Raw genomic sequence first — 14,448 nt, forward strand, 5'->3', positions numbered from 1 at the left:
AACTCGGTACGATCAGCCACGCGTAATACCGGTCGGCTGTCTTAGCTGCAGCCAGAGCTACAAATGACCCATAATCAGATCACGCGGTTTGCTGATGTCGTCGGCCGTGTTTTTCCAATGGCGAGAAATTCCTCCAGTCACTCGAAGACGACGGAACTGGTAATGGAATTACCGATTAACGACGTTAATTCCGCCACGTCGGGAGCTGGTATTAAATAGTGTGACGCAAACAGTCGAGCGCAATTTCTTGCGCACCGCTTCGATTCGAGTGTTACTCGACATGTTGCCGTTGCACCTTTGATCGAGATCGAGGATCTCGAAGATCCTGGGATGCTTCTCTGCCGTTTTCGCGCGCCTCGGGTCACGCCAAGGGGTCCGTCCCCTCCTCGTCGGAGAATCCTGGCGTGCCACGCGCGCGATTATCACGGTAGGATGCACCCGGTTGCGCAGATGGGTTACTTTTGCGTTTAACCGCTGCTTCTGTTTGCATATCGGCGTGGATAAGGGAAAGAGAGAAAGAAAGACCACACAGAGAATGGTCCCTCCACACGGCAATCGCGGCCGAGTGAAATTTCGGTGAAACGCGTGCGTGAGGAAAGCGCAAGTGAAACGATCGAGTGATCCGAGGTTGCCAGAATTAAATGTGGGTCTTACGGTAAATCGTGAGATATATTTTGACTCATTTGAAAATTACGGTCAATTCTAGTTGGTAAATTATATTTAGAGTTCGCGCTTTAAACGTGATCAGCACAAAATGCTATTTTTAATGAAACCGTAGAGTGCAAGTTTATATCTTGCCTTATCATGGAAAATAACGGAGATAACGGAAAGTTAACAATGCAGCAAGGGATTTCCAGGTAATAACGCCTACGTGAAGCAAGAAGGATAACGAAAAAGAAAAAGTGTGCTCGTCATTCGACGATTATGGGAGCGCTCTGGGCGACAACTATTGTCCATCTTATCGAAACGCTGTTCGCTGGTATTTAGATAACTATGCAGAAACCAACCGCGGCTATTACTGCAAATTTTAAGTCTCAATTCTCTTCTAGTAACTCGTTTAGCGAAAGCGCCATAGCGCGATGAGCTGTCATTCAATTCCTCCTTGTCGATGTTCAGCCTCTTATCCTGACAGGAACAATGACTTGTTTCTTGAGCGCATAATTGTACCCAATGCGCGAGATGTCTTCCTCGAGTTGCGTAACTTTAAGTGCAAAAGCATGTCATCTCTTTAGTCACAGTTACATCACTCTCTCCCTCTGTTAATGTCACTTTTTTTATTTTCGCTCAGTGCAGAAAAGTGCAGTGTAAAACTGTTATGTAAGTTAGTGATGCGCGGTACGCATGGGGAACATCTATGAGAAGTAGTACACCTCCGTCACAAAGAGAGAGAGAGAGGAAAAGAGAGAGAGAAAGAAACTTAGCTTTAATAAGTCGGGATTAATAAAACTGCGCGGATTAAAAGGATTCCCCGTTCCATTCGTGGAACGTATTAACGCGCGCGGAACGCATCTGAGTAGATCGCATAATACGTTAATGATGCTCATTATAAAGTGCGAGCCGCTACAGCAGCCACCGTTATTGTTCTTTGAACAACGATAGTGCATAATCAAGTAATCCCGATTGCCGGCAATGCGTACAATCGGTTTGCACGACGCTTTTGTTCTCGGCGCCAATTAAATCGTGGCCAACAATTACCACCGTAACAATTAACGTTGCATTTTGTGCAACACGCTCGCCCACTCCATCTCTCTCTCTCTCTCTCTTCCTCTTTTCTTCTTTCATCTCCTCGTTATGTGACATTTTTGTGATCTATCCAATTCAGTCTCGCTGATCTCGCGGAATTCCGCTTCGTTCCATGCAGACGATCGCCGCTGCATCGTCGTCGCGCGTGTCGGCGAGCTAGTACCGCTAACCCGCATTCACCACAAGCGCAACGCCAACTTAGCAAGGACCATTCTCCTGAGTTCTCTTCCTCTTCTCTTCCTCTTCCTCGGCAGCGACTAGTCAGTCGGTCACACGGTGAATACACCGTCCGCATAATTTGAGGCCGACTATCGATTCATGATGCTCGATCCTCCGGCGAACGATCACTCGTATGAGAGTCCCTGATACAGCATGCTGTACGCGGATTTCTCGGACGGTTCCCGCGGAATCTTGCCCGCGCTGAATGTAGAAAGTAGTCCGTTTTGCGTCTCGATCATCAGCAGGCCGACGATCGGCGAGATTATCGGCGAATTACCGCACAGCTTCATCATGAAAACTAGCAAACGCCCTTGGCCGCGGAATTTCTTGCACGCAAGGAGAAATGCTTGCTCGTGAAAATTACGAGCGTCCATCTCGGGCAAGAATGGTCGTGATCTATTTTTCTTTCCTTTTCGCTTTCCTTTCTTTTTCATGTGGCATTCGGTGAAACGTGCCGTGATAAAGGGAATTCGTTTCTGGAGAGAGACACCGGGCGGGATTTAACGACGGAGTACGCTCGGCTTTCAGACCACTAACGTGTATGATAAAGATGTCAAAAGTAAAAACAAACGAGCACGCGGTTGGGAAAAATCCGTTTAATTGCTGCTTGTGATGAAACTGCAAATATTGTCCTAAGCGCATTCCACTTAATTATGAAGTAGCTCGCTTGCAAAAGCAGGTGTAACGCGTATCCGTGTGCGTGTTCGTGAACGCACGTGAATATGCGTTTCTCAAGTTTAAATATCATCTTGCGCAATCTCTATTCCTTGGCTTTTTGCAGTTTCACCATTGCAGGTTTATCGTTGCAACGGATTAACCTTCGATCTTTATCCTTCGCATCGACCTTATACTTTGCGAGGATACGAGCAAGTGCAACCGCAATTCGTAGCGAGCCGATACCGCGCTCGTAATTGCAACACGATCAAATGCACAACCATGAATTTTGTAAATAGTGTTACTCTCGGCTGTGGTCTATGCGCTCCCAGTTAAAGTCAAGAACAACTTCTGGCGTAACCTGTTGCACCTCGCCTTGACCTGATGTCTGCTTACTTCCAGATTCCATCGTAAATTAAACGCAGCGTGCCGCGAATATAGATCTCACGATTCCGTGAAGAAATCTATCTTCAGCACGGAACATTAAATCATCAAGGATCATCAAGAATTTATTAAACGGAGAATTGATTTTGGCTCACATTTAAAGCACCACGTTCTCGCTTGGACGATGAAATAATGAAATAATAATCGAAACATTCGACGAATCACAATCGAGATCCATCTCGATTTAGATACATGATCGCGTGTAAATATTTCAGCGCCAATTCCACGCGATGTTTTCAAGCTTGAAGGAAGAATTAGGAACGGAAAGATAGAAACCTAGAAGAAAGACACATCTTCCTTGGTGTTAGACCATCGCCCTAAGTATCCTTTGATTTCGAGTCTCTCGAGGAGCAGTCACGGTTAACGCGTTTGGAGCGCGGCAGAAGGCGAGAATTAAAGGTGGATAGAGCGCGCGGCCAACGGGAAGACCTCAACGATCTCCTCCTTCTTCTCGTTCGTTGCGGCCGACGAAAGTGTAACACGACGGATTTCCGAGGCGGTCAAACGACGTAGTGTGACCACGGGAATCGGTGGAGGCGCTCCTTGAGAGTCGTCGAGCACTCACTCGGCCACGCTCCCAATGGGACGCTCTTGAGGTCACCAAGTCGTGCCGAGCGTTGTATCTAAGATCGCGGTGGATACCTAAAGGATGTCGGCGAAAGGTGGAAGGAGACGTCGCGTGGAGGGAAACGATGGACCGGTGCGGTCTGATAAGAACAGTCAGTACTTTGTCGAGCTCTCATCGCCGGAGCGGATCCCCGCGTTGTATGGGGAACTTTAAAGTAAACCGCGCGACGCACAGTGACTGCAGACAAGCTCAAAGACAACGAGAAGGACCTCCTCGTCACATCCCTTTCCGAAGGACGGAAGGACGTCCGCGCGAGAGAGGAAGTGCGATTGATCGATGTAGTGCGCGGGCTAACAAACTAGAACAAATTCCAGGACGATAGCGTGGGATTATCGAGTGCAGTTTGTTCACGGAACAACATCGCGTAGTAACGTGTGGATCGCGATGGGAGAGCCCGTTGGCACGTTGGTGCGCGATTTTATCCAGGGCACCTTGTTGGTGCATTAAGCCACGGAAGAACGACGCGCGGAGACACAAAGCCGCGGCAAACGTTATTAAATCCTGGCGGATTTTTTCAGCGGGACACGACCGGACGCGGACAGGAAAACATCCTTTGTGTTTCGGATTTGTATGCCGGAGACGCGCTTTGTCCGCGTGACAATGATCGGTTCGCCAATTTTCAGTTTCCGCGGATCTGCAACGAGAAAAGGTCATCGATAGAAGTCAGGCGGAAAGCAGAAGAACAACATAATCACTTGATCCATCGGCGATCGTGTGATCGGTGATTCTTTCTCGAGTTGCACGGGGTGTTACATCATTGCGCGTGTTAATCAACGGCCGCTGTAATGAACCGTCAACGCGGTGCCGGCGAAAACGAAGAAACCGCGTAACAAGACGCCGTCGCCGCTGCGAGTTCTCCGATGCGGCGACACGTGAGGAGCGGACTCGTCAGGCCGGACAAGTCGAGGTGACACCGGAAGGGTGGCCGGTTCGTGCCCAATCTGCTTTCGCCGCGGTGAAAACGTGCTCCATGTACGGCGGAAGGTTCGATCTTGCACGTGACCGCGATCCGCCACGGCTGGATCGATCATCCGGTCGGTGCGAAAGCATTCTGTGCATCTTCCTGCTGTTCGGGACGTTCCTCGGCTGCGATGCTAGAAGTAAGCGACCGAGGAACTTTGCTCTCTATTATCTCTCGGCGGGTCTAAACTATTTTGCGAGAACTTTTAATATTTGATCTTTCAGTATCGAAATGCGATCCTGCAATGAAACGTTAATACGACCGCCGAAAATGACGACTTGATTTATGACAGATCGAGTTGATTCGATCTGTAAACGAAAGCGAAATTAAAGTGAAAACGTTGAAATTATCAAGATTTATGAACTGCGAAAAAACTGGCAAACAGAATTTGTTGTTCTGCTTGATAGTCTTAGAGCGTGAGAGGATACAGTGATCGGTGTTACAGAGAAATGAACAAGAAATTAACAAATTCGTGTCATATGTACCTATATATATATATATATATATATATATATATATATATATATATATCTGTCGCAATTCAGTAAATATAAAATACATTAAATACGTATTAACGCCCGAAATGAATAATCAAAGGATCAGTAATTTATTGCGTTAAATCAATAATTCTACAATATTCCGCTTGCAACGTGTAATATAATTGTGTGTAACGTAATATAAGTATCTAAAACCATATCCAATATTAATATTATATTAAACGTGAATATAATTTACATATATCGCGTAAAAGGCAAATAATAACATTTATGCGAACCGAATGCATTGCTTCTTTGTTCCGTAATGTTCGTTATCTCTTTTCATCTCCATGTCTCATTAATAACATTCAAAATTTACTGTTTGTACATTTGCGAAATGTCAAAGCTGTAAATGAAAAATTTCCTATGTAAAAGCAGAATATATTGCAACAGATTTTGCAACGAACTCGCAAGTCTCTGCGTCGCGCGTTCGTAGTATGTACGAAAACGAGAATATTAACGTAAGCTTATTAATATTCTCCGCTTTCTCAGTTTTCCCGATTTCCAAACTCACTTCTGTGTTAATGTATATTATATACGGCATGCGGTGTATATAATTAGCTTCGCCTTTTCGTGTGAAAAGTTTCTATCTGCATTATTGTCTCCGCACTTGCAAATAACGATGGCTCTGGTTGCTTTAATCACGCACTCGTGAAATTATTTCGTCACAATGTCAGTAGCGACAAACGCGTACCGTGCCTCGAATAAATCTCCTAAGAAAGTCACGTGCACACAATTGAATATCACGTTTGAGGAGTAGCATCCAATTAACTCAGTTCACACGACATCACCGAGACGCCCATTCAGGTCAGCCGAGCCGAGACGAAATAGCTAATGTACGAAGGGAAATAACGTAGACACACTTAATCCACTTAGTGAGACCCCGAAATTATTGTACACAGAGGAATGAATAATTAAGAGCACGAGGACCACCCTCGCTTGTACTGCGCGCGCGAATTTTTCGGTCTCGCCCTTCACAGGATTCGCAAGCTATTGTTTATTCTGAATTTTTAAGTTTTTTTGCGTTGCCGAGCGTCGGACGTTTTCATATCGTATTTCATATTAATTAAATCTCTTTTTCGGGAATCGAATTTATGATTAAATCTTGTTTGATGGACGATTGAAGCAGACTTCGCCCGCCCACGTCGCGTTGCTCCAACGTGGAAAAATCAGCGTATTAAATTTTTATGTGGCCGCGCCATGGAAACTGCGGGCGAAAAGGAATTGCGTTTCGCGGATTACAGGGACTACCGTGCTAAACTAATCAACGTTGCCGGTCTCGTAATGATGGGAAGTCCTTGATTATTACCGTGGAGCCGTTAAAAGCAGAGATTCGATCGTGCCGTTTCATTTCGCGGGCTCGGTTCTTGTTGTTGGGTGATACCCTGCCGCGATGAAAATGACGTCGATAAAACGGCGTATAAACTCTCAATTCACCGCCGCGACACACGTTTAACGAGCGTGTGTACAGTTACAGTAATTCGTTACTGTAATTTGTGGAACCGCGCGCGCCGCGCGTTAATTAGCTCAATCTGACGATCTGTCGCCACGTCTCAACGATACCATCACAATTTCGTAAAATTCTCATTAAAATGTTCTGCATTGTCATTGGCAGAGAATACACGTGTCATTTACTTCATACAGTGCAAGGTACCAATACCACATTGGCTTGTTAATAGCCTGATTGACGATTCATTGCTTCTTCCGTCATCTCTTGAACATCCCGCAATTGCAACGTTATACAATTTCTGGGATAATTGCTGTTCATCTGTTGCCCTTACCTTTCTCTTTCGTGATGACTGAGTTGTTCGCTCAAGAGAGATGTGGGAAACAACGAGGCTGCATTGACAAAAGAAAACTGTTGCTATATAAGCTATAAACTCGGATTTATACATTAATACATTATTTATACATTTATACATTTATACATTTGTGTAATATTAATGGAACTTTGTATCGACATTAACATTGCATCGAAATTAACAATTTACTAGAGACACATAAGCTGCGCATACTCGCACAACTGATGGCTACTGCAATAATTCGCGTGTAATCGCAAAAAAATATACTACGAAATATCATGCAGGCACACGCATGATATTTCATCAATCAAGAGGCGCATGGGTTTTTTCCCCCATGAAATTCTTGCAAAAGGCAACCGTGATTTGTGAGCGACTTTTCAGCGAAAATTTTCTCTCAATATCGGCGAGTTTACGGAGCTGAAACGGAGAACGCGGAGGCGTACCTTATTCTCGTGGCGCGCGTCGGTCGTGCACCGCGAACCGAAACGCGAGTTTTTCAGCGAGTTTATGCGCTTACAGACCAGCGACAGAACCGGGAGAAACGGTCTCGTGAAAAATAAAAATCGCTCGTATGGAATCGGCTGCTGCTTTACGATGAGGAAGAAGCGCGAACGAGGCGCTTTTGCAATAGAGAGCACCCGCTGCTCCCGTTCTCGTTGCATTCAAATGGTAACGTCGACGTATGCCAAGAGTGAGAGAGAGGGAGGAAAGTATGAAAAAGAGATGTATAACATCCAACTCTGAAGAAAAAGAAATACGCTGAAATTTCTCCGCCGCCTTAATACCATTCCACTGTGGAAATCCACTTGACTCCTGCGTGATTTACTATTTTCGCGATAACGGGCTCATCTATTGGGAGTGCACACCCCAAAAGTAATGATTATTGCACAAGCACGGCGAAGCCATGCACGATAAAATAGCGATTGAATACCTTATGATAAGATATAAAGTATCTTTTGTTTTAATAAAATGATTCAGGAGCATTGAATTATCAGACGCGAGAGTTATCGGCCAAAAGTTAACATATTCGTAATCCTTTCTCTGCGCATGTACATACATATATGTATAAGCGACTCGTTAAAATAATCTCGGCATACAGCGCACGAGGTGTACGTTACGTTACATTTCACTGAGTCGGTGGAGAGGATAATTCGAAAAGTGAAATTGGAAAATGTAGCTGGCGGTTTTCTCGTTGATCGTACGGCAGCGGAGTGTGTGCACCATAATTCGCAGCGTGCAGCATTTATGGAATATCGTTGAGAAACCGTTAAGGCGACCCGAGAGAAGTGGAATAAATGAGAGTAGTTTCACGCTAAGCGGGTCTAGATCAGGGTGAAGCACGATTTCTGACAGTTAGGGGGAAAAGCATCGTACATGCGCGTATTACGCTCTGGGCACGCGACGGCACACGGGAAACACACGCACTCTCGGGCTCGCGTAAGCGCTGGAAAAAGATTACTATTCGCGATATTAATAGCATGCGCTCTCCACTCTCAGTTGTTTTGCGCGTGGAAAGTGTACCGCGTGCTCTTCCACCGTGTGTAATCGCACGTGAAAACGGTAATTAAAAGTTCGCCAATCCTCGAGGCATCGCATCCAGTTTAGCACTACCTTTAAACTAAACTGTCCCGTCATGTAACTCCCATATAGCTGATGCGCGCAATTTTCACATGGGTCCTATCATGTATGGATAACGGTTTCAACTTAATTTTTAACGGTTTTAATTTAACAAGAATAATTTTATGAACTATATATATATTGAATAATACATAAAATAAAATATTATTTGCATGGCGTATGTATTAATGTAAGAAACAAAAGTAACAGGCTCATGCTCGAAATTAGATGGACTATAGTATACAAGTATTGCGATATAAGTACATATAATAATATTATATAAGTACATAAGTGTTAAACGGGATTTAATTGAAAATCACGCTTCAAGAGAGACGAGAAAGTGTGACGGATTACTGTTACAGCTGTGTATCATCTCGGTTGTGTAGTTTTTATACGAGTATATAGATAAGTGTCGCACGATCGCTGCTCGAGCACCATTGATTTCGTCTCTATCGAGTCTTACGGTGCTTGCAGGTAACGGTACGCCAGATGTCCATAGGATACCCGGAGGTGCCGGAACACGCCAAGCAGATCACGCTTATTCACATATGAATAATGACATAAAAGATGCGGGTGACCAGGGAGATCTCTATATTGGTCACAGTGGTGATCCGTGGAGCGCGTCCTCAGAGCATGATTACCAGAAGGATATCTACGTGCCCGTATCGTCGCCGGCGAACGTGGCGATTAACAGCACGAAAGCTCAATCTGCCGTGTAAGTCGAACAGCGATGGAAACTTTCGTCGCGGGACGATTAACAAATAAAATGCACCCGCGATGGATCCAGTAAATGTTTTGCAAACCTTGGAGTGCGAAATATAAAATATTATGGATCAAATTTAATTAAATATTGCCTATTTCTCGAAATATTTCTAATCACACTATTCAATCAGTTTCTAGATTGTATTAAACGAATCAGTGATTTTTTATTTGAAATAGAAATTGATTAACTCAGAAAGAACAAGTCCGTACTTTACAACATTGCAACATTGCAAGCTTCTGTGCTCTAAAAAATAAGACAACCTTTTTTCTTACATCGATCTGATAAGGTTGTTGCTGTTTCAGCAAAGAGACGACGAGTCATGCGAGATTCAAGAGAGGAGTCATACATCTCTACAATATGGTAGTGTGCGCCACAGGATGTAATCCTCTGGTTTACAAGGGGTACGGTTGCTACTGCGGATTCTTAGGATCCGGCTATGTCATCGACGGTATCGACCAGTACGTTATTCAGTTACGTCGTACAACCGGATATCAAGCAGCAGATGAGCATTGATTGAGCATTGATGCATTTTTCAGGTGCTGCAAGATGCACGACTGGTGCTATGACGCTACGGAGTGTCCCATGTTCTCAGAGTACTTCGTACCATATTACTGGAGATGTTATCACGGTTACAAACCCGTTTGCGGTTAGTCTATTCAGTTGTTGTTACTTTATCATTTCCCATGTGAAAATGTTTTAAAGAAGAAGCTATCTTTCAATGTTTTCAAAAGCTTGTTTTTCGTCTTGAAGGCGAAAAAGTCTTGAGATTTCGACATGGCATTTTTTTCATCGAGTGTTTTTTTACATTTTAAAGAATAATATAATAATGATAAGATAAAGCAGTTTCCAATATTTTTGTTGTATAGCGGTTGAGCACGGCGAATGGGGAGGATCGGGATCGTGCTCTCAACGTTTGTGCGAATGCGACCGCTCATTAGCGGAATGTCTGAGGAGATACCCTTGTCCTACCACCAAAGCAGTCTGTACCTCGTCACCCTGGAGACTCGTACAAAATCTCTTTATGATTATATAAGTTGCGTTATTTTGATAAAATGGCATAGGTCAAGAGGCGATAAAATTTGTTTTATGTCGTCATAGATTTTACATATTATATATATATTTTTTGGAGATAAAGCGCTTTATGTAATTCCTACTCGTGCGCATCAAGAAATTTGAACTGATTCTCACAGACACGATACAGTACTTGAATGCCAAAGAAGACACTGATTATTTTTACGAGCTGTGCGACATTTTAACAATCTGCTATCTCGAAACTGTCATCTTGCTTGACGTCAGAGACGAGGAATGATACGGTGCAAAATTCTTGCATTCTTTAGCTTTATTTTTTCAATTATTTCCCACCAAAACAATATTTTTGTAATCTTGTTTTATTTATCGTGAGAAAAAGAAAAATAAAGCTGTAAAAAATTAAAAAATAAAACTGCAAGACGCAAGAATTTTACACCGGTAAGATTAACAGCTTAGAGGTAGCCGGCGCTTAACGCTCTAAAAATCAGAAACATTACGTTGTAATCAAAACTCTGACAATGATTAAGTGATTATTTATTATTATTAACATGCTTCATTTTCAATTTTCCGGTCATTGCTAACGAGGAAAATAAGCGTGTGCGTGTGTGTATAAGTAAAAAATCATATCGTTTATTTTGTAGCAAATATTTTATAGCAAATATTTCACCAGTAACAACCTGCCTTGCCTTAATCTAAAAATTATTTACATCGCATTTATTACTCAACAGTTACTTCGTCTCGACTACAATGTATTTACGCCTCCAGTCAAGTGTACCGTTCTGTTCTTGTACCTCTTGGAAATATCTCGCTCTATCTGCAATCAGAGGTAAACCGATGAAAAAGACAGACATAAAACGAAAAATGCAACAGCACATGGATGATAACATACTTCCGCCTGCAATTCCTTGGTTCTTTGTATAACGAGCTTCAACAGCGGACGCAATTCCTCGATTTTATCTTGCGCCTCTTCCTGCTTCTGCCGCACGCATTTTTGCTCAGCTACCATCCTGTCGATCAGATTTAATTTCTGCTTCAAGGTGGCTGCGACCACGTCCACGTACCTGCAATTGAAGGAACGTCACGCGAGCAATAAAAAAATCCAGTAAAAAGCAGAAGCAGAAATCGATCAGCCCATACCTCGAGTAATGTTTGATGTTGTGCAAATGCTGAACATTGCTGTGCAACATTTCGGAGAGGACCACTTGGACGTTGTCCAGCATATTTTGAGTGCTCTCCGTGGTGGAGAGCTGTAAGATAGGGGCGGCATCCTGCATCTGGCTGAAGCTCAGAAGATTATTCTTGTCGTCGCCCTTGAACTCGTACAGGCGTAGCTTCATGAACGCCTCCAACTGCGAACAGACATTCGCTTTGCTCGATTGCAGTATAAACATGATGATCGATCTTACATTTGTACGCTTATAGCTATTCTCACCTCAAACAGCTGATTAATAAATTCGGATCTCGTCGCCGGATTATCTAGCACGGTGTACGCCTCGGGTCCCGTGGCCGTCCCGCCCTCGTAACCCGCCGACTCCACGACTATCCCCGACTCCTCCAGCGAGACATCGTAATCTATCTGCGCAGCAGCGGGTTGTTCCGCATCACCCGTGTCACCCCAGTCAATGTCGCCGCCTGCGTTTAAGTCAACTTCCTCGCCGAAGTCGATCTCCCCGTTCAAATCCAAGCTGCCAAAGTCGATGGCCTGTCGGAAAATACTCGAATTAACAACGCAATGGAAACGACACATACTGAAACGCATTTAAAAGATATTCGTACATCAGCGTCTGTGTTGGACTTGACGCTCTCATCCTCGTCGGCTTTAATGTTCAGCGGTGGTTCGATTATCGACGCCGGCGCCTCGCCGTAAGTGTACTCGAACGTTGTCGTATTTCCTTTCTCTGTAAAAATGACATTTAACGATTTAAGATATGTACAAGATACGTCTTCTTTTCACTCAGATTCCAGCCTGATGCAACTTTCTTTGAGACAACACTCGGCTACGTACCGATCACGTGCTTGACTACGGGCACGGTATTACCGTCGTACTGCTGGCCGAAAGTGAACTCCACGAATGCGCAGTAAAACTCGACGATTTTATCCAGGCTCCTCGTTTTCTCCGCGATCCTCTGGTAGATCTTGGCCAACTCTTTGATCTTCTCCATTAACTCGCGCCTGACCGTGCTGTAACCGGTTATACCTAGCTGTTTGCACAGCGCGTTATACTCTGTATGCGCGATGTTTTCCGATTTTTTGTACTCGGTTTCCTTCTTCTCCAAGTCCTGCAGGTACAATATCATACACGGAATAAAAATAAATTGATACTATCGTTGTACTAATAATGTTACGATAATATTTGATGTGTATACTTGCAGTTAACGATTGCTCCAGCTTCTGTATCTGTTTCTTGATATTGGGGACCTCGTAGTTGACATTCCTCATCAGCATCTGCGCAGCTTCTGCCAGGTACACATTATCCTTCTCGTACAGCCGCAAAACCTCTTGCCAGTCCTTCATTCTCTGCGAGCCGTAACGGCCGAACAGATTCCTCGTGTCCGCCTCTGTCTCCTTCAAGATTTCCACAATCTTGACGCAATAAAAATAATTTATGTCTGTAAGAAGGATCATTCTCAGGAATCGTAGCTGCACGTAGCGCTTGTGAGAATCTCGAAGTGACAAGTTGACGTTGCTTACAAGTGCCGGATAACAGCGAAGCGATGCCATCATGAGCCGGCATATCCCTTATGGCGTTATTAATTTTCTCCCTGATAGCTAGGACACTCGTGTGCCAGTCCTTCTTGCAGTGCCGACGATTGGTCATCCAGTCCAGCAACTTGCCAGTGTTGATGTCGATTGGAATATCTTGTTCCTAAGACCATTAGTCTAATATAAATTCCATTCGCTAATGAATAAATAAATGGCACGTAAAAACGTCAGAAAAACATAGCTAAAACGTCCAGGCAGTGTTTGCAAACTCCAAAAAAATTTATTACACATAAGATTTTATTTCTCTTGGAAACGACGTAATTTGACAATTACGAGAAACGCGCGACCACTTGCCTGCATGTTGCCAGATATCCAAACTCCAGAGAAACTCTCTTGAGGCTAGAACGAGAGCTACGTGTCTCCACAATCCTACAGCAGGTTATAACAGCTGTTGACTGTTATCGCCCCAGCGAGCGGAGTGTCAACGTGAGGACAGTGACAATTCCCGATTGCCTGCAGCACCGGCTGTCCCCTTGACGAGAGTGACACGTAGTTATGAAAATTCTGACATAACGTGGAGTACCGGGGACAACGAGAGACCAACAATCGAGCCGATAAAAATTAGAGTAAATTATTATTTTTCTCTTGGAGGAAAGCAGAGCGAGAATGTAACGGAAGATAATGTTCTCTTGTACGCTTCTACCTCGCAGCGAGAATGGATTTTACTATTAGCCGTAAAGTTTTATTATTGTTAATTAATTTTCATTATTTAATATTATTTATTATTATTTAATATATTTAAACAGCCTGTTGAGATCCTGTGACGCATCCAAGCACGTTTCGCGTGTTATTATACTGCAATCTTTATTGATTTTCCTTAAAATTCCGCGTGCTAATAAAGCAAAAGTACCGTGCAAAGTTATTCGCCAGTTATCGCAATTTCCGAATCCGCGATAGGAGTGTCACGCAGGTGTAGTATACGTGGCGTTCAGGCAAGTTTATGTAATAATCTTAAAAGCGCGCCTGTCATACGTTGGTGGCCTCATTCGTCCTGTTTTCCGCGCCAGTGCACGCGCTTATCAAATAACGTACACGCAGCGAAAAACGCGCGCACCTGCCTATACACATGCGAAAAAAGGAACTTGCAGCGTTTGTAGTCTGCGTGGCATTCGTCTTCGCCGCGCGGAACCGACAACGTTCCGAATAACTGGGGGAGATATCGCTATAAGATATGACGAGTCGAAGGAGACGAGTAAACTGCCAACTCATTTATTCTTTTTTTTAAAACTCCCTCAACTCAGTTCGCCTAAGATTAAATAATAGCAACGGAAGGCTCGGTATATGTATGT

General features: G+C 43.9%; 2 protein-coding genes across 3 annotated transcripts; one reads left to right on the forward strand and one right to left on the reverse strand.

The window, feature by feature from the left end:
• Nucleotides 1-63: 63 nt before the first annotated feature.
• On the forward strand, nt 64-11,027 carry LOC105283629. The gene is made up of 6 exons (XM_011346546.3): nt 64-208; nt 4,405-4,788; nt 9,079-9,319; nt 9,670-9,825; nt 9,904-10,013; nt 10,234-11,027. The coding sequence occupies exons 1-6, from the start codon at nt 64-66 to the stop codon at nt 10,398-10,400; spliced, it is 1,203 nt and encodes a 400-aa protein (XP_011344848.2). The 3' UTR covers nt 10,401-11,027.
• Nucleotides 11,007-14,217, reverse strand: LOC105283633 (CDK5RAP3-like protein). Of its 2 annotated transcripts, XM_011346553.2 has the most exons (9): nt 13,454-14,217; nt 13,088-13,262; nt 12,767-13,005; nt 12,402-12,675; nt 12,173-12,294; nt 11,829-12,098; nt 11,534-11,745; nt 11,286-11,457; nt 11,007-11,210 (listed from the first exon to the last, which is right to left on the reverse strand). In XM_011346553.2, the coding sequence occupies exons 1-9, from the start codon at nt 13,457-13,459 to the stop codon at nt 11,139-11,141; spliced, it is 1,542 nt and encodes a 513-aa protein (XP_011344855.1). In that variant the 5' UTR covers nt 13,460-14,217; the 3' UTR covers nt 11,007-11,138. The 2 variants fall into 2 exon arrangements, with proteins under 2 accessions (XP_011344855.1, XP_011344856.1); XM_011346554.3 differs by lacking the exon at nt 13,454-14,217 and having other exon boundaries at nt 12,767-12,979; nt 13,088-13,256.
• Nucleotides 14,218-14,448: the final 231 nt, after the last annotated feature.

Source organism: Ooceraea biroi, chromosome 4 (assembly GCF_003672135.1).
Source record: "Ooceraea biroi isolate clonal line C1 chromosome 4, Obir_v5.4, whole genome shotgun sequence".
NCBI lineage: Eukaryota > Metazoa > Arthropoda > Insecta > Hymenoptera > Formicidae > Ooceraea > Ooceraea biroi.

What these genes read in the sequence shown, in the direction of transcription:
- LOC105283629 (XM_011346546.3), top strand. Translation starts at nt 64, where the DNA reads ATGACCCATAATCAGATCACGCGGTTTGCTGATGTCGTCGGCCGTGTT. An exon ending in GTCATCGACGGTATCGACCA is followed by an intron (nt 9,826 to 9,903) that starts GTACGTTATTCA and finishes TGCATTTTTCAG; the next exon opens with GTGCTGCAAGATGCACGACT. An exon ending in CGGTTACAAACCCGTTTGCG is followed by an intron (nt 10,014 to 10,233) that starts GTTAGTCTATTC and finishes TTTGTTGTATAG; the next exon opens with CGGTTGAGCACGGCGAATGG.
- LOC105283633 (XM_011346553.2), bottom strand. An exon ending in AGCTGGAGCAATCGTTAACT is followed by an intron (nt 12,676 to 12,766) that starts GCAAGTATACAC and finishes TTGTACCTGCAG; the next exon opens with GACTTGGAGAAGAAGGAAAC. An exon ending in AGTCCAACACAGACGCTGAT is followed by an intron (nt 12,099 to 12,172) that starts GTACGAATATCT and finishes ATTTTCCGACAG; the next exon opens with GCCATCGACTTTGGCAGCTT.